Source organism: Ambystoma mexicanum, chromosome 3q (assembly GCF_040938575.1).
Source record: "Ambystoma mexicanum isolate Mex_15411 chromosome 3q, UKY_AmexF1_1, whole genome shotgun sequence".
NCBI lineage: Eukaryota > Metazoa > Chordata > Amphibia > Caudata > Ambystomatidae > Ambystoma > Ambystoma mexicanum.
In genome coordinates, this window is record NC_090926.1 from 1169671141 (window position 1) to 1169697498 (window position 26358).

General features: G+C 46.6%; 1 protein-coding gene across 2 annotated transcripts in view; it reads right to left on the minus strand.

Moving 5' to 3' along the window:
• Positions 1-419: 419 nt before the first annotated feature.
• The window catches only part of SLC27A1 (solute carrier family 27 member 1), a 256989-nt gene continuing 231050 nt past the window's right edge, over positions 420-26358 (minus strand). For both annotated transcript variants that reach the window (XM_069604011.1, XM_069604010.1), the window contains exons 12-13: positions 20418-20564; positions 420-8588 (exon numbers count right to left, since the gene is read on the minus strand). In XM_069604011.1, the coding sequence (XP_069460112.1) occupies positions 8431-8588; positions 20418-20564 (305 nt within the window). In that variant the 3' untranslated portion in view covers positions 420-8430. The remainder of the gene's footprint in view (positions 8589-20417; positions 20565-26358) is intronic.

A 26358-nucleotide genomic window follows, 5' to 3' on the forward strand; every position in this document is an offset into this window, starting at 1 on the left:
GAGAAGAGGTGAGAAGGATGGAGGGTGGAAACTAAAGAGAGGCCAGGCAGAGAGAGGGGGAGAGAATCCTAAGAACAATAAATGAAAAGTCAGGCTTAAAGGAAGAAAGTGGAAAGGGAGAGCAACATGACCAATGTAAGTAAGTTGAAAAAAAAGACATTTTTAAGCGAAGTGTTAGTGAACAAAAATACTGTATATCGGAAGGTAGGCCTAAAGGGAGTAGTAAACCAGATGAGACTGCAAAAGAGCAAGTTGGCACTGTGACTAAACCACATTCCCAACATTAAGAGCCAAGTGGTGATTCAGTTATAGAGTTTGTGCTTTACTCACAAGTGGCAATGTAATCACCTTCAGGGTGAGCCAGGACCAACTGCAGCATATGCACAGACTTAGAAATGCAAACAAAACCTTGCTTCATGTACATTTTAACATAGAAATATTTTTATTATTTCAAACATATAAATGAATCAGTTTTACAAAATTGTAATTTTAAATGTAAGATGCCAAAGGTTTTAAGACATTTGTTGAAGTCCATGTGCAGCTATTTGACATATGTACAAAATAAAAACACAGCAGGTAAGAAATTCCCCTGCAGATAGCAGTGGGAGAAAACACACGCAGGAGCATTTTTTGTTTCCTGGGAGACACCAACCAGGGGCGATATTGCTGGCAAAGACACTTGTAGTGATGGTGACGCTGACTGAGCAGGATAACATATTGCAACACTAATCTTGCATTCATAGTGCCAATCTTATACACCAAATAAAACTTAAATAAAAATGTGCATACATTTTTACTGTCGAATGAAAAATATTTAGGGGTTTTGTATGTCGGATCTGTGTCTGCACAATGGAGAGCAGCCGGATAGTGTGGACTCTCCCCACCTCCCTCAATAGAAGCTTGCATATGTGGTTTTATATTTCCAATGGCAAATCTTCCCACACCTTTTCCCAACCGTTTTGCCTCCTTGAGTGAAGAATGAAGGAGGGAGAAATGTCTGCCGGTGCCTGTATTCCACAGCCACATGCCAGAATTGACCAGGTGTGCCACAACGGCACTGTGGACTTTGTGATGGGGCGTACTCATACATGAACAGGCGTGGCACACCCAGTGGCAGGCATCACCAGACTCAGTTCACATGCTCCATGGGACAGCTACTGGAAGAGGCTGGAGGTGACCCCGTGCAACAAGAGTCCAACACTCAGTGACAGCTCACTGCGGTTCCCTTTAGCAACTTCTCTGGGATCCTAGTTCCCAGGGTTTAACATATATAAAAACACATACCCAGCTTTATAACTCACATGCCTTAAGGGCAAAATCATCTCACTTTTTTGAGTCCATAGTCTGAAGGGCATAAACGCTAACAGGGAACATTAAAATAATAGCTATAATAATTCAAGTGTCCAGACCTCACCAGAGCAGTTCACTTCCTTACCAGCCCGGATGAGGATTTACAAGTGCCTTCTTGTTGGCTCGTAACATTTTATATTATAAAATCAGGCCTTTATTACAGCTTTGGAAGTAATGCTAAAACAGGTTGTATTTGCAAAAGACGTCCTATTTTAGCATTCCCCGAATTACAGCCATGGAGATGTTTACCAATGGTGACCCAAAGGAACACCGCTGAAGGTAATCACTTGTACTACAAGGTGATATTTCACTTTGAAAATCTGCATGTTTATGCAGTCCCCCAGGAGGAAGATGTGACATTGTTTTTTCCTGTACAGGAGGTAAAATCAAACACTTACCTGCAATACAGTCAACACAGTTTTTGAATGGGGGCATAGGAGGTGGGTAAATAAGTGCCTATCTCTGATGCCACCTCTGACCACCATTCCCATGTGATGCTTAGATGGGTCTGAATTGGCCCTTTTGTGGATAAAAACAAACATGTACCGTAGTTGTATGAATGGCAATGATACACTTTTTTCTGGGCTACCACCTGAGGTATTCCTGGCAAGCCACTACCACTAGCACTGTAGCAGGATTAATGATGTACTACTTACATCAGCTCTGGCGATAACTCTACTATGCTCTAATGGATATCCTGCTGTGGATACTCTAAAGCTGGAATGTGGCCACTAAATCTTTCATCGCAAAACTTCACAAGTATCCTTTATTTTTTCAAGTTCGGAAAGGTGTAAAAAGCGCATTGAAAGGGTTTTGCTACGGGGACAGTATATATCTATCTCGAAAGCTATGTCCTTACTGGTTTAGATGCTCGCACCACTGCATAACAACTAGCGCCTGGACAGGCATATGGCCAGCACAAGGCACTTTCTTCACACATTTGAAAAACAATGTTGACAACAAATGAACTCCCTACTCGTGGAGACGTATGTCATTTTTTTGCAGCTGTGGAAGGTGGAACAGGGGCTGGTGATCTGTTTGTGCCCCTAAAGAATAACAAACCAACTTAGCATAACAATGCACTGGCACCACACCCAGCAAGGTGGGCCACATCTCGGTTTACACGGGCCGAGAACGCTTTATGGCGAAGGATTGAGCTCCACCGTTCAAGACTCTGACCCCCAACACAGGCATTCCTAATCAGTGGCAACATGCTGCACCAAAGTCACGCCACAAAACGTAGGCCACACACGCACAATCATTTCCCGACAGGACTGCACGTGGGATGGACATCACACCCAATACTTAATACCGTTGTGTATCAAATATATATCGTTAAACGTTCCCTTTCTGACGGTCAAAAGTACAAATCAGGAAAGTAAGTACTACTGAGTGTAATAGGCGATCACTGCCTCCTTCCACTGATGTTGCTGGCCCTAAAGGCAGAGCAGAAAAGCAGACTCTTGCAGGAAATCTGAAATATTTAATCTATCTTCTTTTAATCAATTTGTAATCATGAGCAACATTCTATTGGTGCTATAAGGTTCTGAAATGGTTCTCTATCATTCACCCTCCGTCCGCGCCCGAGTGTTGGGAAATGCAGCATGACCCAGCCTGTTCCCAAGCTGTGTTGAGGATCTTCCTCTGCACAGGGAGCTGGAGAGAGATCCTCCTAAACTGGGCTTGGATCAGTGGAAGAGGTTCATGCAGGTTGGGAAGTGTGATTAGTGGAGACCTTACCGCAGTCAGTGGACAGGGTCGGTTGCCAAAACACCTGAATTGAGTTTGCTTTGAAATCTTTTTGCAGCACGTAATGGGACCAAGGGATTTGTGCATATCTTCCAGCAGGAAAGTGCTGGAACGGGATAACCCAGTCTGTGCTGGGCTTTGGTCATCAAGCTGTTGACCAGGGATAGTATCCGATCATTCACTCTAGATCTTCTTGCAAGCAGGGTGTGACTATACATTCCTTGGTCTGAGCAGCGCTTTGCTGGATAAGTACCTCTAGATAAGGTCTGACGTCGACCACCAGCTTGTCCCGGGAATTAGTGTAGATTTTATATGATAGCTGAGGGAAGAAGGAAGATCCCTGGTCCTGGTATTTGTTCAGGGTCTTCCTCCACAATGCACATCACCCACTTTTGTCTGGGCCTGGCCACAGATTTCTCTGCAGACAGCAGGTGTAGGCAGATTAGGTAGGAAGTGCAGGGATCGGGTCTGCTGCTCCGCCCTGAGACTTGCTTAAGGTCAGGCAGGAGGGATGGAGATGCATATTCTTCCGTCTGAGCTAGGCCTTCAAAAAGATCCCGCTGTAGGCATGTGCCTTAATGGCCAGAGTATGCAATGGGTATTTTTGAGAGTCCCATCAAAGAGTCAAAAAGAGACATTTCCCCAAGCCCGAGCCGAGGTTTAGTGGAGAGCTTCCTGCAAGCCAATGATGGAGCGGGTGACTCCATTGTGGGGCTGGGTTTAGTGAAGATTAGCCTGCACAAAGGGAATGACAGCAGAGCCAATCTAAATGCAGTCTTAGTGGACATCTTCAGCCATGCAGGATCCAGCTGGGGTTTGGTGCAATACCTCTGAACCATCTGGCCCACCTTGTGGCGATCTATACTCTCAAAGCAAACCTGAAGCCTCTAAAAGAGCTCAATTGCATCATCAAACCCTCATCACCCTGCAAGGCAGCAGACATTTTCAATCAATAGGATCACCTTCGAAAATCTTACTTCACCCTCCCTCGGGGGTCGTCACCTGAGGAGTATTCTTCAGCCTGAGCCGTGACGTGGGGGATATTCCATAAGGAGAAAAAGACTCTCTTGCAGAAAACTTTGCACACAACAGTGATGCAAAACTGCTTCCCCGGGAGAACCTTCAAGGCTTGTTTGCTAGTTTATTATTCCAGGCAGGGAGCATCGTGTACTTTGCGAAGGTGACGGAGAATAAGCTGGAAGGAACGACATAAGCAGGGCCTTGTGTTCCCTGTTGCCAAGCACTCTCACGCTATCTGGACGTCCTGCAAGTCACAGTGCAGCCCTTCTCTGGGACAAAAAGGCTGCTGTTGCGTAAACTCCTCTTAGAGAAGGGACTGGCACACAAAGGCAACCCTTCTGGGAGGAAGCGAGGCTCGAGCCTCACATGATCAACCACTGAGCATTCATAGGGATTAAGGACTATTCCCCAAACCCTACACTTCAATGGGTGTGCTGCATTCACCAATCAAAACCAGGCAGACACTTTTCAGGGTTGTGCTATGCATCTAAATTAGAACTTACAACATGAGTTGCCCTTGGAAAAGTAGAACAACAAATAATTGGCCTATGTCCCTTAAGGGCTGGTTTTCATTTTTTTAAACCATATTGCTTCCTTTTGGATTTGTTAATAAAAGAGGTGCCCCCTTTATTCTTTCGACAATTCTACTATTTATAAACCTATCCAGCGCCTATTCCCGGTCATGGGGGGGGGTCCAGTGTTCGATGCGGATTCAGTGCCCGAGAGAAAGTTAGCTTTGTGCAGACTTCTGTTCTCCTAATTATTAACGCTTTCATTAGACCAATCAATCGGGCTGCTAACACCATATGGTTGAACTTTAAATGTCAAATGCTCCACAAACTCAAAGTAGTACCTTGTATCCTTGCCACAGTGCACATGTGCTGCCATTGCCCCTTTGTGTAGAAGGGCAGGGATCTTAGTTCCTTGCTATTAGGCAGGTGCTAGACCGAGGAGGACATGGGGAAATCCCAGCATTAGGACTTCTCAAGCCACTTACATCGCTCTTCTAACTCCAACCAATGGATCCGAGTGACACAGAAAAAAGAAAAGCAACATTGGAAGTCCAGGTCTCCACATGCGGCACTGTAAGCGATGGAGGAGCCAGCAACATCCAGATGATGAAGAATGCTCATCTAAAGAGAATCATTTAGGATTTGGGCATCGTCATTTATGGGGAATTCTGAAACAACCGTTGGCATTAAAAAAAGCTTTGTCTTAAGTATCACCTTCTCAGGGTGGCAAGCGTGCCGGTGAAGGTCGTGTACCACCTACCTGTCCGAATAAGGACAAAAGAGAAGGTTTAGTTAACTTGCCACCTTTCTTACGGAGGCAAGGTGTTTGTTGATGGTGGCACGGAAGATATAGTACAGGCAAACCGGGTCTCTCACAAGGGACCAGTGGGAAGTATTAAATGGTACCTGGACAGGGAACCAGGGTGCAGTGTACTTGAGGGAAAAAGGCTGGCCAAACACCCCTCGAATTGATGATTCCTGTTTCCAATGTAGAATGATGGAAGCACGGATCAGAGTACTGCAGGTGGTATCCGTCGTCCCGCGATGTAAGAGCAGGACCGAAGAACAGCAGTGCGGTAGAACGGAAACATGGGGAAGATCTGAGAATAAGGTTGAAGGAAAGAAGAGATTCCAGAAGGCAAGGGAGCAGAAAGGTAACACAGAACAGCAAAATAACAGAGCCCCAGGGCAGAAGGAACACCTGTTTTGAGACGCGAAGAACCTACAGTCCCGGGACAGTCAACTCTGGTGCTTCAATGACGTGAGGGAAAAGGACGCTGTAAGCACCAGCACTTCCATACTGACCTCGGGGCCGTTCCGACACTACCATAATGTAATGGCTGCCAAGAAAGCAGTCTTCCAAGCAAGTTGGCTGAAGCCACAAGAAGCTGTGCACAAAGAATTTCTGTAGGAGGCCCGAAAAAGCTTAATCAAGGACTCACTTAACGGGAGAATCATCCCGCAAGGAAAAGGCTTCAGCCTCCCCTCACCACTGATAATGGTAATGGCCAGGTAATGGTACAGTGGAGAGGTGTGCCATGCAGGAGGAGGTTTAAACGCAAGTGGGCGGTGACAACACCAGACAATGGTACAAGGATGCTGGATGCCAGGCATTGGGTTAAATGTGGGAAATAGCAATGACTGATAAACTGAGTAAACGATGGACACAATAATACAGATGGCAATCTGCACATATATCACGGATGGAAAGTGGCAGAGGGCATGATTCATACAGCACCACTTGCAACTCACTCCCTTAAGAGTTTCCATGGCATGGGAGCAATAACCATGGCAGCCTCCAGTAGGGGTCCACCTCAACACATAATAATGATAGCAGTGAATGACTCAGGGAAGGGTCCACCTCTAGTAAATTACTAATGATACGCTGCGACTACCTCCAACGGAGGTCCACCTCCAACGCTTACTAATGAAAGCAGTGCCTGGCACCAGCAAAGGTCCACCTCCAGCACTTACTGGCGGCAGTCACTGCTAGCATTGGTAAGTGTCCACGACCAGCACTAACTAATGATAGCCGTGACTGCCACCACTAAAGGTCCACCTCCAGCACTTACTGGAGGCAGTCACTGCTATCATTAGTCAGTGTCCACGACTAGCACTTACTAATGATAGCCGTGACTGCCACCACTAAAGGTCCACCTCCAGCACTTACTGGAGGCAGTCACTGCTATCATTAGTCAGTGTCCACGACTAGCACTTACTAATGATAGCCGTGACTGCCACCACTAAAGGTCCACCTCCAGCACTTACTGGAGGCAGTCACTGCTATCATTGGTAAGGGTCCACGGCTTGCACTAACTAATGATAGCCGTGACTGCCACCACTAAAGGTCCACCTCCAGCACTTACTGGAGGCAGTCACTGCTATCATTGGTAAGGGTCCACGGCCAGCACTAACTAATGATAGCCGTGACGGCCACCACTAAAGGTCCACCTCCAGCACTTACTGGAGGCAGTCACTGCTATCATTGGTAAGGGTCCACGGCTTGCACTAACTAATGATAGCCGTGACTGCCACCACTAAAGGTCCACCTCCAGCACTTACTGGAGGCAGTCACTGCTAGCATTGGTAAGTGTCCACGACTTGCACTAACTAATGATAGCCGTGACTGCCACCACTAAAGGTCCACCTCCAGCACTTACTGGAGGCAGTCAATGCTATCATTGGTAAGTGTCCACGACTAGCACTTACTAATGATAGCCGTGACTGCCTCTGGTAAGGGCCGATCACAAGCACTTGCTAATTATAGTAGTGTCTCTGGCTCCAGTAAAGGTCACCTCCAGCGCTTCCCAAAGATAGCAGCGACTGCCGCTAGTAAGGGTTCACCTCCAGTACTTACTAATGAGAGCAGTTGTGGCCTGCCGAAAAGGGTGCACCTCAAGCATCCATTCATGCAAGTAGCAAACGCCTTCTGTAAGGGTACACTTCAAGTACTCAGTAACAATAGAAACTACTGCCTATAGTAAGGGCCCACTACAAACACCAACAAGAGCAGTGACTGCATCCTGTAAGGGTCCTGGAGGTTACAATTAAACGTAGTCAGTGCCTCCCATAAAAGCATCTTCAGCAGAAACTCCCAATAATAGAATCAAGTAAACTCACATACAAATGGATCTCACCAGTAGGCCCCAAAGGCAGCCGGGCATGAATCCAGGCAATCTCATCCCTACCCCCATAACCATATAACCATAGCAACCACCTCCAATCAGACACACCTTCATCTAAGCATGTCCCTAACATGAACAAGTGTCTCCTAGAATACCTAGAGCATCCTAATAAGACAGGAACAGCCTTGTTGGAGAAATCAATAGGATGACCTATTTGTGCTTTCCTGGCTCTTGTAAAATGGCCATTTCCATTTACTACGCCCACAACCCTGCAAAAGGTCATCCAGGCCACTGTAAAAAGCCAGTCCACTCCACTGTAAGGAACTCATGTTGCTCCCCAACCCCAATATGAGCAGATCTAGAGCCCTTGTGCAACGGTTCACACCTCAACTGCACCCCAGCACCAGCAAGCACCAATTACACCACTGGTAACACACATAACTAATTAGAACTATATAGGCCTATTCCTTACCCCGCGCATGCCAACCGATGGTGGCTGCATATCCAGAGGACAACACCTGTCACCCTCTGTATAAATCCATCCCTTTTACCAACATGTGCTATGTGCCGTCCTATGCACCAACGTGTCCAGAGTCCTCACTTCACACGCATGCAGAGCCCACCAAGAAGCAGACCCAGCTGCCTTCGCTGTCCGCTTCCCTCCAAGGCGGAACTCAGAGAGACGTCTTTCCAGTCTGAATGTTGCTGAAGAGGTTTTCATCCAGAGGAACGTACCGGCCCAATTTCATATCCAGGAAGAACAGCCGGTCTGACGTCATGAGCGGACTGAACCCCTCGCGCTGTAACCGCGTCTTCTGAATTTTAAAGGTGCCTTGCAAACAAAGGAAAGAAGACATTGTTCAAAGGGGCAGGCAGTAGGAAAACACCACATTCTATATAGTGTGCACTTTTTTAGGCCCTGGGTGCAACCAAAACAAGCACTGGCAAAGCCATCAGTTTGGGCTTTTTCTGTAGACATTAGATGAGAATTTGACAGGCACTGCCATATGGTACTATCTGGCCATGAGATGCTAAAAGCTGAAGAAAGGTGTGGTTACTTGGGCATCCTATAGCAGTGCTTGACAAATACCTAATACCAATACAGAAGCCAAAACGGGTGGCTTTCTCAATGCTTGTTTTTCACAGGATTTCAGTGCAAGGAACAGATATGAATCTAGTGGCGGAAGGCGCACTTGGTTCATGCATTTATATTACACTAGTAGCACACTTACAGCTGCAATTAAGCCAATGGGCCTCATTATGACCCAGGAGGAAAACCATGGTGCTAATAGCACCATGGTCCATGCCGGTTACCCACTCCGCCATGGAGAAAGGGGGAATTACCACCCCATTACAAGGTTGGCGGGGCGGTAATTCCGCCTTCCTCCATGGCCCTTCCACATTCCCATTTTTGCCCCATAGGGCTCAATGGGAATGGGGAAGGCGCTAAGTACAGTACCGCAAATTGCGGCACCGTACTTAGCACCAAGGTCCCTTTGCGGGTCCCAACTTTAACGGCTGGTGTAGACCAGCCGTTAAGGTCGGGTCCCACAAAGGGACCTCAGGCGCTAATGGGTTAACGGCGCCGCAGCCTTTTACGGCGCCGTTAACCCATTAGCGCCAGGGTCGGAATGAGGCCCTGCTTAGAAATAACACTGGAAGGTCAACGTTTGATATTACTGCTTGACAGAGCTAGATGAAAGAGATCTTGGGAGGACAGATTTTGGGCAGAAAGGAGGAGGTAGTGGGTTGGAATGACCACAGGAATTAGGAATTAAAATAGCCATGAGCAGTCAATGAGTGGGTAAACAACCAGACACCCACAAGCCGTGTGTCCCTCCTAGCCGTATTCCAATTTAAGAGGTACGGTTTGTAGGTGGCTCTTAAGCGCCAACTAATAGCCAAAACAAAAATGCATCGCCCCAATGTAAACCAAACCCCTGTATAGCTGCCCCTTTAGATTCACAGATTGTAGAGACTCCAGTGCTTACTTCAAAGTCCTTACTTCTTTACAAAAGTAAGAAACATCGCCTTTTTGACACCGAAGCTACAGTGTGTAGTAATAATAATAACTTAGCATTTATATAGCACTAATAACCCTCTGGTATCTGAGCGCTGCTTATTATTACCCACGGTGTGTGGTGCTCATTTATCGACCTCGGAAGGATGAAAGGCCGAGTTTGGCCCCACCGGGATTCGAACCTGCGTTAGCAGGCTCTGCACGGATGTCAAAGCGAGCGCTCTACTCGCTGTGCTATCGGACCGGCTATCGGATCGAATCACACATCACAGCTCTGTGCTCAGGCCTCAACTCGATGGCGGAGGAGTCATTATGGGAGGTGCAAGACCAGGTATAGGAGGAAAGGTGTGTATGGGATTTATTAAGCGTGAAGCTAGCTGGGAAGCGCCGGAGCACTGCACGCAGACGTGGAAACTTTTCATAGTTACTCCTCCATCCAGCCTCCATCCTAGCCAACACATAGCAAGAAGAATTAAACAAAATGCTGTTCGACCTTTGACAAAGAGAGCATTGATTTTAAAGCACACTTCCAGGGACTGAATTTATAGAATGCTAAGCGGCTGTCATGCCCAAGACTACAGCAATGCTTTTGTCATTGGTTGGGGGTTTAGCTCCACTTCTGAACTCTATGCTTCCCCCACACTCGCAGCCTCTCTTCCTGCTTTCCTGTTTGCCCTTAATGTATCATCTGTGTTGTGCCCATGGCTGCTCTAGGCCATGCACCACACATTCCGAATGGCCAATTCTCCTGCTAGTTGAAAGAAAGGAAGGACTTTGTGGCCTGCGCAGCGAGCATATCCGAGGTATTCCAAGTCCAAATCCGCTGAACGGGACAAAAAAGTCCTAAACTGTGAGAGGCTCACAACATGCCTCAAATCTTTTGAATATTTTCCTCCTAGTTTATCCGGCTCCCACCATTTACAGGTGGGCACCGATACTCTCACAGGCTAGCAACTCCGATGAACGCCCTGACCTTCTTGTCAGGCATGCTTTACTCAGTCCTGTTTTAAAGGTGCTAGAAAGACCTAATATATTCAATGATGGCTCGTAGCCTCATCTTCATATAGGGCTGTTTATTAAGTATGGCAAATTCCTAAGCAGTCATCTCATCAGTAAATTACAGCACATGTTATCCATCCTTACTGTAGTCAGGCCTCTGTCCAAGCTGTTCATCATGGAACCCTCCGGTGGCCAGCAGAACGTTCCATGGTGTCCGGTGTTCCATTCCACAATAGCCGGTTTGCTACTCAGAGCAGCAAGATCAGGATAGAACACCTACCCACAACTAGGAAACAAGGGTTCCCTCAAGACCTCTAACTCTCGTCTTACAGACCTACCAAAGCAGCCAAGGCAGGGTGGTTAAAGGTACAACATAATACATAAAATCCTTTATAAGGGAATATTTATGTAGCTAAGTAAAATCATAATGCAGTTACAGGTGAGTAACTTTACAAAATAGATTTCTGTTAGTGCCTGAGGGTGTAATCCGATCAGATAGGTTTACTGGAGACTCCAAGGTCAAAGGGCACCAAGGTTAACCAGTTTAGGTCCCCGGACGATTATTAATCTGAGTCGGTTTAAGTCTCTTATTAAATTGATCAATGACAGTAGCTCTGTCTTCGCAGTTGTGAGAAATCATCCACAAGCTGTCTAAATTGTGCAATGTTTCCAAAAGTCAAAGTTCACCAGCAGCAGAGATAGTCCTGGTTTGGCCCTGAAGATTGGTGCAGAAATGTACATCACGAGTCCGGTTTCTGGGAGCTGCAGGAGATGATCCAGTGATCCAGTGTCGGGGAAGCCTGGGATACAACACAGCCCTAGGGATGTCAGGTTGCTTTGAAATGACAGGCTATCCATTGCCTGAACATCCGGGGCGCCTGCACCCGAGTGTTCGGACGCCCACGATTGAAGAACCAGGTGTTTTTGAGAGTAAATGGCCACGGTGACGTACAGCCCCGCTGTGCCTGCTGGGCTGGGAGAACCACCTTCACATTCCCCTTTATCTAGAGAAAGGCACATATCCACAGATCCAAGCAGCTTCTTACCTTCATAGCATCTTGGACAGATGCTGCGGTAAAGTTTCTTCAAGGTCCTTTGAGCTACTCCCAGCCACTGATAAAGGTAAATTATAGAGTCTCCTATTTTATAGGACTATTGGAAATGGTGCTTTCAATCCCAAACATGCGCTTTTTCAAACTTTTGGCCACCGCATGAATGACAACAGATCTTGCATTCAAAACACAAATGGAGGCACACAGGAGGTGGGCAAGGAGGCCAGATACAGAGATGACATTGGACTTGCATGCCAAGCAGCCCTGAAAGAAATGTGTATATGGTCACAGACACCCCTTTTCCTACAGCACAATGCATTCATATTGGTATGGAACAGGAAGTTTCTAGATACCATTGCTAAGACAGCAGCAACATGATGCTGTAGCCAGAGTTTAGTAGCTACTCTGTACCATGCACAAGGATTCTTTGGTTGCTAAATCACAGCTTCACCCATCTACCCAGGGAAGTGGCGAGATATTAAGGAGGGCCCTGTTCTCCATCACTATCTGTACCACTCTCGCACCTGGCACCATCACCGGTACAGTGGGAGAAGCAGCGAGGTCTAAGAACACGTCCAGCCGAGAATGGTCACTCCATGATGTGAACTGCTAACTGCAACAGTCAAAGAGGACGGATGCTCGAAACTGCAAACTTGACGCTCATATCTCAAGGTTCTGAAAATGGACACTGGAAAAGTGGTCACATGTCATTATATCAATGTCGGTCCATTGTTATGTCTTATATAGGGGTAAAAGTAAGTCTACTAATGGCAGTTTTTTATCACCAAATACAAAAAGATTGAAAAAAGATCAAGCAATTACAAAAAGTTAAAAGAGGTTGAAGCAAAAATACAAAAAGGTAATCTTGAAACGTTACTTACAAGCCAACAAAAAAGCAACCGAGAGACATTGAAATAAAAACATGGAAATGGAAAACTACCGCTGAGAGGACACCATCCTCTTTGAAACGAAGGCCGCTGGAACCTTTTGAAGATCAAGTCCAAGGGCCGCTGAAAGCTGGGTTCAAGTGCTGTAGTGATCCCCGATGTGCGTGTTTGTCCAGCTGTGAGCATCTTGATTCAAGACTGGGGCCTAAGAAAGCGGCGCCTAAGGCTATGATCCCACCAGACACACAGGCAGATCCAGCCAAGAACCACAAGAGGAGGAAAGCCTCGCTTAAAAGGAAACGATCACTACATGGCTAACACCAAGCCCACGCTTTCCTATGACCACGCTAGCGGCGACTCGCTGAAAGACCCTGTTTTGGTTGCCCTTTTTCCTATATATTATTTCTGGTGTGCAATTAAAGAGACATTTTCTGAAACAAGAAACTCTGATTCAACCTTCATGTCATGTTACGCTTCATCTCGTGCGCCCCTCCTATAAAGCTTGGGCCTGGATGGCTACCAAACGTGAGCAAAGGAAGGTAACTAACTACTGCAGACATAGTATGCAGCCAGATTAGCAGTACTACATCAAGCGGCTGCGAGTCATTCCCTCCTGGTACCAGGCTGGACACCCTGGCAGTCTCTAAACCACTAAACTCTCAGTGTGGAGGAGCTGGGTGCATGTCACACTCCCTCTTCTGCCACTCCTTTCTTTCTTACAACTGGAGAAGGACCTGGCCCATGACACCAGAATAGATTCAAAAAATGGGCTCCTGGTTATGGACCTATTCTACCCAGGAGGGTTACTTTAAGACAAAAATTACAATTGAATAGGTACAAAGAAGAGTGCTCTAATGAAAACACACTGTTTCACCCCTTATTACCCTCTGCATTAAAGGAGAAAAAGAAAGAAACTCACTTTTTTTGTTGTTTGGAGAAAATAATAGTTTATCTATGCAGTTGAAAAAATCAACATAGAGTGAACAGTTCTCCAAACAACATAACATCACACGGTTTAATGAAACCAACCGTACAGGCTTATAGGATATATTTACAAACACATGGGGTCACATAGTTTGACACAACAGTCGTGTAAGTAACGCAAACTCAATCAAAATACATAGTTTGTTATGGTGATTCATATACTTCAGTATAAAACAACACAATTAGACAAAGTAAGCAACAACAGAAAAAAAAGGGGTTCGTGAATTGACAATTGGTAGTGGACAGTGACAATGCACTGTTGTTCGGGGTGCGTCTACACCAAGGTGTTTCGGCCGTTTAGGTGGACCAATTATGTCCCAGCATATGTACGGCCTTCATCAGGACGAAGTGCTGCACGGGGTGGAATAGGTGCTGCAGGGGAAAGGGAAAAACTCGTCAGGGGAGTGTGTTTGAGCGTGTATCATTTAAACAAAGGAATAAATCCAATACTGTGAGGCCACAGCTTACCTGTGGATAATTATTTCCACTGGCACGAATTTCTAGTATTACGCCAGGCGTGGGAAGGATCTTAGTGTAATCCTATTAAAAAGCAAAGAAGGGCACTCAATAGTGATCTGGTGTCTTACAGATACTTAAATAACAAATGAGTTATAGGTCAACCAATCTTACCTCACTTGTGAGGATCTTGGAGTGGGATGGACTCTGATTTTAAATATGCGGTCTTCGCGCGGAAACCTGAACACATAAATGAATAAGAGGCATATTAGTGGGGGTTCCACTCAGGGAACAAAATGCCTGACCTAATGGTGGTGTGTCTACAAAGATCTTACCTTTGTGCATGAATCACGAATAGCGGGCCAGTGGAGAGCGCTGTAGAAATGTGCTGACTCACTCCGGGGCTCGAAAGGGGCCTGGCGGCATAGCGTTAGTAACGCTGTTACTAGGAGCCTTTTCTATTTATATGGCGGCCATTTTGGATCGAGTGCGTCCGAAAATGACAGATAACTCAACCATTAGGGCTCGGACTGGAAAAATACACTATTATCAGTCTTGGCCATGTATATGCACCTGTAAAATGCCTATGACCTCCGGTCAAGAAATGTAATATGAAATCTCTACCAAAGGGCTATGAATGAATTAAGATGCCTATCAGTGTTTATCAGCTGTAAAGATTTCCAACAATGTCGAATGGCATGCATAACACTGAATTGACTGGGCCACTCGAACCTGTGTACAAATTGTCCCTTGTCGAACATGTGTACAAATTGTGCTATGTTACTATGTGGATTTGTTTTCCATTACTAAAAGCATGTCAACATCACGTCATGTCACTACCCTGCCAGTCATTTCAAGCACAAGGAGCGCTTTCAGTGTTCTAATTTATTTGAATTTCCCTTTAGTTTCACTAATACGCCCTGTTCTTCAACAAGGCTTCTGAGGTTACCATGGAAACCATTTTTCAATTTTACACTTCTAAATTACTTTTTTAGACAGGCCACACCATGGCTGAGACTGATAAATGTTTATTTTTTCAATACGAGCATTAATGGTGGAGTTATTTGTCTTTTTCGGACGCACTCGATCCAACATGGCCGACATAGATATCATTTTTCAAATTTACATTCCAAATTACGTTTTTAGATTGGCAACACCATGGCCAAGACTGATATTAGTGTATTTTTCCAGTCCGAACCCTAATGGTGGAGTTATCTGTCTTTTTCGGACGCACTCGATCCAACATGGCCGACGTAGATATCATTTTTCAAATTTACATTCTAAATTACGTTTTTAGATTGGCCATACCATGGCCAAGACTGATAATAGTGTATTTTTCCAGTCCGAGCCCTAATGGTTGAGTTATCTGTCATTTTCGGACGCACTCGATCCAAAATGGCCGCCATATAAATAGAAAAGGCTCCTAGTAACAGCGTTACTAACGCTATGCCGCCAGGTCCCTTTCGAGCCCCGGAGTGAGTCAGCACAATTCTACAGCGCTCTCCACTGGCCCGCTATTCGTGATTCATGCACAAAGGTAAGATCTTTGTAGACACACCACCATTAGGTCAGGCATTTTGTTCCCTGAGTGGAACCCCCCCTAATATGCCTCTTATTCATTTATGTGTTCAGGTTTCCGCGCGAGGACCGCATATTTAAAATCAGAGTCCATCCCACTCCAAGATCCTCACAAGTGAGGTAAGATTGGTTGACCTATAACTCATTTGTTATTTAAGTATCGGTAAGACACCAGATCACTATTGAGTGCCCTTCTTTGCTTTTTAATAGGATTACACTAAGATCCTTCCCACGCCTGGCGTAATACTAGAAATTCGTGCCAGTGGAAATAATTATCCACAGGTAAGCTGTGGCCTCACAGTATTGGATTTATTACTTTGTTTAAATGATACACGCTCGAACACACTCCCCTGACGAGTTTTTCCCTTTCCCCTGCAGCACCTATTCCACCCCGTGCAGCACTTCGTCCTGATGAAGGCCGTACATATGCTGGGACATAATTGGTCCACCTAAACGGCCGAAACACCTTGGTGTAGACGCACCCCGAACAACAGTGCATTGTCACTGTCCACTACCAATTGTCAATTCACGAACCCCTTTTTTTCTGTTGTTGCTTACTTTGTCTAATTGTGTTGTTTTATACTGAAGTATATGAATCACCATAACAAACTATGTATTTTGATTGAGTTTGCGTTACTTACACGACTTGTGTCAAACTATGTGACCCCATGTGTTTGTAAATATATCCTATAAGCCTGTACGGTTGGTTTCATTAAACCGTGTGATGTTATGTTGTTTGGAGAACTGTTCACTCTATGTTGATTTTTTCAACTGCATAGATAAACAAACTATTATTTTCTCCAAACAACAAAAAAAGTGAGTTTCTTTCTTTTTCTCCTTTAATGCAGAGGGTAATAAGGGGTGAAACAGTGTGTTTTCATTAGAGCACTCTTCTTTGTACCTATTCAATTGTAATTTTTGTCTACCAGAATAGGCAAGCCTTGTCATACAGGTGAGGTGGAGGTCGGCCATTTGTTAATTCAAGATGTCTACGATGTGAAATTGCTATATGAAGACGTTTCAGAAATGATTTACTCTTTTAAAATATTTTCTCAACATTATTTTATGAATTTTCCTGCTCCAAGTCTGCAATCATCAATAGGGTTGCGTCCTTAAAAAGAAACATGTGGCCTTGGCCCTTATAGTGTGACCATAAACACTAGAAAAGGTGTAGAACCCTCAATGACATAGCACACCCGAATACAACATACAATGCCACGGGCACAGATACTATATACACCCCCTTCCCAGCCGGGCGCTCTGGCCTAAGCCCCATGTGCAAGATGCGGTAAATGATGGCTTCCAGAATCCTTGGAAAGCTACCCAAGCACTGGCCAGAATATGCAGAAATTAGGGACCATATCTGCTAACATGCACACAGCCCCAAGGAGGCGCTCTTGCACTAGAAACTCTGGAGCATATCCCCAACTAAACTGCACTGCCTTTGTGAGAAAGGCAAAGGATGTGGCCATTATGCTCTAGGCTGCCTGGAGCCCAGGAAGCCCGAGGCCAGGGCAGCTAAGACCAGATCTGACTAGTATTTCAATAGAATATCTGCATTCTAGACTGAATCCACATGTTTTTGCCCGAGAAAGTTTGAATGTGGTGACCCCCAATGATTGGTGGCTGATAAGTGTTGGAAAGGGTGTGATATTGTGAGTGGAGGCCGAGTCTGCACTCAGCTTCCAAAAGTCCTATGTGATACAGGAATCTGCACCCAAATCATGTCCATCGCTAGGACCAGAACTGAAGTACCAAGAAGAAGTCTGAACCGCAAGGCAACTCTAATGAAGCTCTGTTCAAGATCACAGTCCAAAGGTTTCCAGCCTTCTCTATGAATAGAGGAAACCATGAGCGTGTAGCCCTCTCCTGGCTCTAGCAGGCAGAACTAACTAGGGGAAAACCGTCCATGCCATATGCTCCAAGAAGAAGTCTTGCTGCTTGCCCGGCATGGCCAGACGACTGGGGGGTAGAGCCAGTAGCCTACTGTAGCAAACTATGATCTACATTCAAGAAACCTTCTTCAAAGATTCCTGTGATCCTAGGAACCCCGTCTTTACTTGATCTGCAACTCTGGCCCAATGCCTACCTACTGGACCCCTGTAGTTGGCGGACAACTTCATTTTACCCAACACCAGATCCTCTTTGTCTGCACCCCTTATTCTTCCTCAATGGATTTGTTTCTACACAATCAGAGACTGTTTCTGCTGCTGGCGACCCTTGACTTTCCAACCTATTTCCAAACCTTTTAATATCTCGAAGTTGCTTCCCTATAACCGCATGTGGTTACCTACTCAATCTTATGGCAGATCTTAAAACCTCACAGGCAGCGCCACAAAACGAGGGAAACTGGTTTGAATGAGGATGACTTAAAAGCTCTATTCTCTGGGAGCAAAAATGGCGTACAAGCATTACCCTAATGAGAAGCCTTGATTGCTCAGCCAAACCCTCCTTCTAATGCCCAAGAGTCCTTCTATGACATGTATCCCCTGTACCGCCATTGCTCTCCAGGCAGCTTTCCGACCAGAGATGAGAAGGGTTTCTTCCTTCAGTGGGTTCATCCGCTTCCACGCCTAACCTTCCCCCAGTTCCGGGCTGCTCCATGCCGTTCCATCAGCTCATCCTCCTACTCTTCTGGGGTATACGATCACAGATCCTGCCAGTTCTCACCCTTTGACACTGGCTGATGACCCGGACACTGATCCGTTACCAAATTCTAAAGGTTAGGCTGATGAAAAAAACACTGTACCTAGCCTCAGGCCAGATTTGGCAGTACCAATTTGCAAATCAACTGCTTCATGAATTTTAAATAGTAGCAGCAAAGTATGAGTTGGGGGCATGTAGGGCTGATGGAGGAAATGCTCCAGGGTCAGAGGGAGGGCTTACTTTCTGTTCATTTTGGTATTAGCAGCCCATGGAGTTTCAATTCTCCCAAAGCCAATTGACGGCTTCATACTGATGAAGCCCAAACAGAGCAAATACATCTGAGATTGCTTACAATTCTTCAGCAATGTCAGGTGTGGCAAACAAAACTATGTTTAAATGGGAGATGCAAAAATATGAACTGAACCGAAAGGGCAAGTACCAAACAGATAAATACCCGCTGTTTATGTGCTGCTGAGGGAGATGTGGAAGCTTTGGGTCTGCGGTGGATGTACCTGATCCACCGTCGGTGCAGAACAGGACGTAGGACACACCGCCATGCTAAGGGGTGCTATGGCAGGATAAATGTTGATTGGTTGGCAAGCGGATCGGTGTCCATAAGGCAGTGCGAGGATGAAGATAACCACTGTCAGATGGCCAGGTACGCCTACCTAAAGGTCCCACTTTAGATCACGAAGGCAGGTCTGGAGAATTGTGATCACATGACTGCTGAGTCTGCAATTTTGGTCATTAGGTGTGATGAAAGCTCCAGGAGAGGAGGAGGTGGTCAGTGTGGCGTGGGCGGGCCCAGTAGTATTGCATCGACCTTGGACGGTCTTGGTCGTGTAAAGCAATGCCCGCCAGGATGTACTGTTGGGAAGACTTATTAACGTAACAGACTAAATGTATCATACAGATTTACTGTTTGAGATCTAGTGTGTAAAATAGTCTAAAAAGGATGAGGTTTCTATTTTCGGGGCACTCAATTTTGAACGGGGATGCGATTACTGTTTACTGACCCATTTTCTGCACAGGTGTATGGAACAAAACCTTTTTCTACTTTATTGCCCGTCTCCCGAATGGATAGTTTAGTTATGAGATACAGGGACACAAATTGAAAAGAACACAAAAGGTAATGTGGGCATTCTGCACCACAGCCTTTCTCTTTCATACCCACAACTGTGCCTACAGCATCCCTAATTTGAAAAATATGCCATTGAAGCTGTGACTGCCAGGAGCCTGTCTTCTAAACTTGCTAGCACACATTTCAATGTTATTTTAGGGAAATTTGATGCATGAAGCCTGGAGTACTCAGTGCCTTCATGCTTTAGCACCAGCCATTCTAATTAAACTGTATTATAGCATTCATACCTAACAGCGGAGAGTTAAGCTATAATTGAAGTGCTTTATTTTATTAGCAAAAAATCAACATAGCATTAAAGGACTTTTAATACATATTTTGTTTGTGTTGCTTATTTTAAGTTGTTTGCAAGACAAATCCTGCACACGGAAATGGCTCTAGGAACACCAGTGTAGAGGTAGCATTTGACCAGCCCTTGCTGCCCCAGCGATGCAAGGGAGGGAGGCAGGAGATGAAGAACTTTACTGAATATGGAAAGAGTGATGTAGGTGGGAAGGGTGGTCTCCTTGTCAGCAGGTCCATTCGGGCACAGACTGTAAGCCAGCCTACAGTCTATGCCTGCATCAGATAAACGTGGGGAGAAATGCTTTCACAGGTGAGTGTGGCCGATGTTGGCGAGGATCCTTTGTGTGAGACAAAGGTCTTGAATTGGGTTTTTATCCAGAGGCAAGGTCCCCCAGTATGGGGATCCTTGCTCATAGGCAACTCGTGAACTTACCCTTAGTGACCAAACCTGGTCGAGTGTTAAACCAATGACGCTCCCTCCATTCATTCATTCTGCCCTTCTGATCTCACCAAGCCCCCCACTGACGATGGCTTTTTCGTTGTCACAGAAGTCAACAGACTTGTCTTTTGTAGTTTCAGAGAAGTACAGAAAACATCAGAATCAAATATTAAATACCTGTCGTATCAACCTCCGGCAGAAGGCGAAGGAAAATGGGTCGGGCGTAGGGGGGAAGCACTTTCTGCAGCTCCTGGTACAGCGCGCTGGTGTTTAGCTTCGCCTGTGGGTCCGCTATTGCAGCCATGCCAGCCTTCCCTTCCACTCCTAGAAGAAAGACGCAGCACAGGAATCATGACACAGGGCACGACCACTCACAGGCCGAGATCATAGTGGAGCGGGGAGTCAGAGGAGCCAATTTCTGAGAAGCTCCAGGATTGGTACCCAGAGCTGTGGGGGGGGCAGAGCATCCGCCTCCCACACGCTCTCCATGCATTTCTACTTGCATAACAGGTCTATGTGGGTACGGCTAGGTAACGGAACACCTTTGGATTCCGCCTATCTTTTCACTTGGAAAAAACAGGTGAAATCCAGGTTATTGGCATCCATTTTGCACATTCACAAATGGCGACATTAACACATGTTTCTGTGAAGGGCTTCAAACAAGACATCCAGATTTTCGTGCCTGCCTTAGAGGCCCCTTGCAAAAGCAGTATGGTGAGGAAAGCATTTATGAATGTGTTTGCCATACGCATGCTATTCAAAAGTACTTTACAATGACCCTACCGCTCACCAATGTGTTTTTTTCAATCATATGTATAACCTAAGTGCTTTTTTTCATTGGCTACCTTTAATGGAAACCACAAAGTAACTAAGTAATTGGCTGTGCTATTTATCATGTTCTTGTTTCTAGAATATGACATGTATTACCCACCGTAAAAGCATTTCTGAGGCTTCTGAATCTGCTTAGATCCAAGTGCTGTGCATATAGTCCGTAATCTAGTGGTAATCGCCGAGTACTGCATCTTGTCTTTCGAGCATCGAAAGGGGACGTCGACATTGGCGTGCCTGTTACACTATCCCTAACGTGACGTGTAGTGTACCCAAAATCCCTCAAGCATCAAGGTCCCCCTGATAGTTTTTTTCCGCCCAGCTAGTTGGTCGCCTTATACAGAGCTCGTAGAGAGAAAGTGTAGGGAGAACTAAGAGCTGTGCAGATGTTGCGGGGGGCAGCATATTCTGTTTGCAGCTACCCCCTTAAGATGGCAACATTCTGCCTTCATTGTGGAGAACTGTGGGGAGAACCAACAGCTGTACAGATGTAGCAGGGGGCAGCAAATTCTGTTGGCAGCTGCCCCCATGAGATGGCTGAATTTTGCCTTCACCGAGTAGCTCTCAGAGGAGAACCAGGAGCTGTGTAGATTTAGCGGGGGACAGCATATGCTGTGTGCTGCTGCCCCCATAAAATGGCAGCATTCTGCTTTTGCCGTGGAGCTCTGTGGGGAGAACCAAGAGCAGTGTAGATGTAGCTGGGGCAGCATATTCTGTTTGCAGCTTCCCGCATAATATGGCAGCATTCTGCCTTCACTGTGGAGCTCTGTGGGGAGAACCAAGAGCTGTGTAGACGTAGCGTGGGACAGCATATTCTGTTTGCAGCTGCCCCCATAAGATGGCAGCATTCTACTTTCGCCGTGGAGCTCTGTGGGGAGAACCAAGAGCTGTGTAGATGTAGTGGGGGACAGCATATTCTATTTGCAGCTGCCCCCATAAGATGGGAGCATTCTGCCTTCACTGTGGAGCTGTGTGGATAACCAAGAGCTGTGTAGATGTACCAGGGGGCAGCAAATTCTGATGGCAGCTGCCCCCATAAGATAGCACCATTTTGCCTTCACTGTGTAGCTCTCAGAGGAGAACCAAGATCTGTGTAGATGTAGCGGGGACAGCATATTCTGTTTTCTGCTGCCCCCATAATATGGCAGCATTCTACTTTCGCCGTGGAGCTCTGTGGGGAGAACCAAGAGCTGTGTAGATGTAGCGGGAGGGGGCAACACATTCTGTTGGCATCTTCCCCCGCAGGATGGCAGCATTCTGCCTTCATTGTGGAGCTCTGTGTGGAGAACCAACAGCTGTGTAGATGTAGCAGGGGGCAGCATATTCTGTTTGCAGCTGCCCCCATAAGATGGCAACATTCTGCCTTCACTTTTGAGCTCTGTGGGGGATAACCAAGAGCTGTGTAGATGTAGCAGGGGGCAGAACATTCTGTTGGCAGCTGCCCCCTTAAGATGGCAACATTATGCCTTCAATGTGGAGCTCACTGAGGAGAACCAAGAGCTGTGTAGATGTAGCAGGGGGCAGCATATTCTGTTTGCAGCTGCCCCCTTAAGATGGCAACATTCTGCCTTCATTGTGGAGCTCTGTGGGGAGAACCAACAGCTGTACAGATGTAGCAGGGGGCAGCAAATTCTGTTGGCAGCTGCCCCCATGAGATGGCTGAATTTTGCCTTCACCGAGTAGCTCTCAGAGGAGAACCAGGAGCTGTGTAGATTTAGCGGGGGACAGCATATGCTGTGTGCTGCTGCCCCCATAAAATGGCAGCATTCTGCTTTTGCCGTGGAGCTCTGTGGGGAGAACCAAGAGCAGTGTAGATGTAGCTGGGGCAGCATATTCTGTTTGCAGCTTCCCGCATAATATGGCAGCATTCTGCCTTCACTGTGGAGCTCTGTGGGGAGAACCAACAGCTGTGTATATGTAGAGAGGGGCAGCATATTCTGTTTGCAGCTGCCCTCATAAAATGGCAACATTCTGCCTTCACTATGGAGCTCTGTAGTAGAGTAGATGGAACGATGCAGATTATGGGAAGGAAGCAATGACTATGAGGCGTGTTACAGCGAAGGAGGGAGGACACACTGGGGGACATGACACTTGGCAGACAGAGAGGGGAACTTGGCAAACAGAGAACCAGAGACACTCTGTTGGGCATGACACTTGGCAGACAGAGAACCATAGACACTCTGGGGGGGCATGGCACTTGGCAGACAGAGAACCAGAGACACTCTGGGGGGGCATGACACTTGGCAGACAGCGAACCAGAGAGACTCTTGGGGACATAACAATTGGCAGACAGAGAACCAGAGACACTCTGGGGGGGCATGATACTTGTCGGAAAGAGAACCAGAGACAACCTGGGGCGCATGACACTTGGTGGAAAGAGAACCAGAGACACTCTGTTGGTCATGACACTTGGCAGACAGAGAACCAGAGACACTCTGGGGGACATGACACTTGGCAGAGAAGCAGAGACACTCTGGCGGGCATGGCACTTGGCAGACAGAGAAGCAGAGACACTCTGTTTGTAGGGGTTTTCCCCTGGCTGGTTTGTTATATTTTTGCGTTGACTCAGAATGAGCAGGTGGTTTCTGAGTGGGGGTGTGGTGGGTGCAACGTTTTGTGTATGGTTTGGTATTGGGATGCAGTGGTGTGCTGTGTTCTGTTGGGATGCAGTGAGGTGCTGTTTTCCGCTGGGCATTTTGTGCAAGGAAGTACAATTGGTATTGGATACAGTGAGGTGCTGTGTTCTGTCTGGCCTTTGGTGCAATGGGAGTGTCATTGGTATTGGATGCAGTGGGGTGCTGTGTACCACTGGGCCTTTGGTGCAATGGGAGTGTCATTGGTATTGGATGCAGTGAGGTGCTGTGTTCTGTTGGGCTTTGAGATGCAGTGAGGTGCTTTGTTCCACTGGGCTTTTGGTGCAATTGGAAGTGTCATTGGTATTGGATGCAGTGAGGTGCTGTGTTCTGTCAGTCCTTTGCAGCAATTGAGGTGTAATTGGTATTGGATGCAGTGAGGTGCTGTGTTCTGTCAGGCCTTTGCAGCAATGGGGGTGCCATTGGTATTGGATGCAGTGGGGACCTGTGTTCTGTCGGACCTTTGTTGCAATGGGAGTGTCATTGGTATTGGATGCAGTGAGGTGCTGTGTTTCATCAGGCCTTTGGTGCAATGGGAGCGTCATTGGTATTGGATGCAGTGAGGTGCTGTGTTCTGTCTGGCCTTTGCAGCAATGGGGTGCCATTGGTATTGGATGCAGTGGGGTGCTGTGTTCTGTCGGACCTTTGCTGCAATGGGAATGTCATTGGTATTGGATGCAGTGAGGTGCTGTGTTCCGCTGGGATTTTGGTGCAAGGTAGTACCATTGTTATTGGATACAGTGAGGTGCTGTGTTTCATCAGGCCTTTGGTGCAATGGGAGCGTCATTGGTATTGGATGCAGTGAGGTGCTGTGTTCTGTCTGGCCTTTGCAGCAATGGGGGTGCCATTGGTATTGGATGCAGCGGGGTGCTGTGTTCTGTCGGGCCTTTGGTGCAATGGGAGTGTCATTGGTATTGGATGCAATGAGGTGCTGTGTTCTGTTGGGCTTTGAGATGCAGTGAGGTGCTTTGTTCCGTTGGGCTTTTGCGGCAATGGGAATGTCATTGGTGTTGGATGCAGTGAGGTGCTGTGTTCTGTTGGGCCTTTGGTGCAAGGTAGTACCATTGGTATTGGATACAGTGAGGTGTTGTGTTCCATCGGGCCTTTGGTGCAATGGGAGCGTCATTGGTGTTGGATGCAGTGAGGTGCTGTGTTCCATGGGCTTTTGGTGCAAGGTAGTACCATTGGTATTGGATACAGTGAGGTGTTGTGTTCCGTCGGGCCTTTGGTGCAATGTGAGCGTCATTGGTGTTGGATGCAGTGAGGTGCTGTGTTCCATGGGCTTTGAGATGCAGTGAGGTGCTTTGTTCCGTTGGGCTTTTGCTGCAATGGGAATGTCATTGGTATTGGATGCAGTGAGGTGCTGTGTTCCGTTGGGCCTTTGGTGCAAGGTAGTACCATTGGTATTGGATACAGTGAGGTGCTGTGTTCCGTTGGGCCTTTGGTGCAAGGTAGTACCATTGTTATTGGATACAGTGAGGTGCTGTGTTCCGCTGGGATTTTGGTGCAAGGTAGAACCATTGGTATTGGAGACAGTGAGGTGTTGTGTTCCGTCGGGCCTTTGGTGCAATGGGAGCGTCATTGGTGTTGGATGCAGTGAGGTGCTGTGTTCCATGGGCTTTTGGTGCATGGAAGTACCATTTGCATTTGGGACATGGTTCAATTGTTTAGTGCATTATTTCCATGCGTATCCTCAGACGGAGCGGTCAGGTGCTGCATTTGGGGCATGTTGAATTTTGTTACGAATTTGATTTGTGTATTGCCTCGCAGTGAGTTTGGAGTCAGTGTTATAATGGAGTTGTATCTTCAGTCAAATGATGGCATATCATGGTGTGGTTCTATTTACCATTTAGTATGCTCTTTTATTGATATGCTAGGACTACAGTTGTACATGCTGTTCATTTTGCGGACGTTACCACCGTTTCTTCTAGGATGCCGCTGTTGTTCCAACTGTGTCACAGGCATTTCTGCTTTCCTGTCGGTGTGTTAGGAATCCATCTTATGCTTGTGTGGGAATCCATCTTATGCTTGTGTGGTCCCCGCATTTGTGCGTTTGTTGGGGTCATTTGTTACCCCCTACTGATGTAAGTGTGTCGGTCTGGTGAGTCTGTTCAGGATCCAGTGTTCACCCCGCATTTAGGTTTTGGTGTTGGCTGTTGGTATTCGGTGTGTGGTTCCGTATGTATGTGGGTGTGGTCCCCATTTTTGTTCTGTTTGGAGTCGGGTTCCTTCATTTGGTTTGCTGCTGGCCACATGTTTACTGTGTAGTGGAAATTATTTCCAGTCAGTGGTGTGTCTTACGCATCTCTGGTTGCCCATTCTTGTAGTGCACGGTTGTGGATGTTGGTGTAACAGAAGGAGCTGTGTTGTAGTCTTGGTTTGGGAATGCATTGCACTGTACGTGGAATCTAGTGAGGTCATATGGAATGTGTTTTGAGTGAGGCAGAAGTGTTCTGCGTGTTCCCTACACCCCGCTACATCTCGAGAGGCCTGATTTGAAAGACGTCTCTGCACCTTGCCTTGCTGGAGGCGTTACGACTGCTGCACTGTGCCTTTACGTGAGGCGGAAGTGTTCTGCGTGTTATGTGGTGGACATCTCATTTACAGGAGTCCTCAGTGAGCAGGTGATTAAGGGAACGAACGGAGCGTCTGAGGGC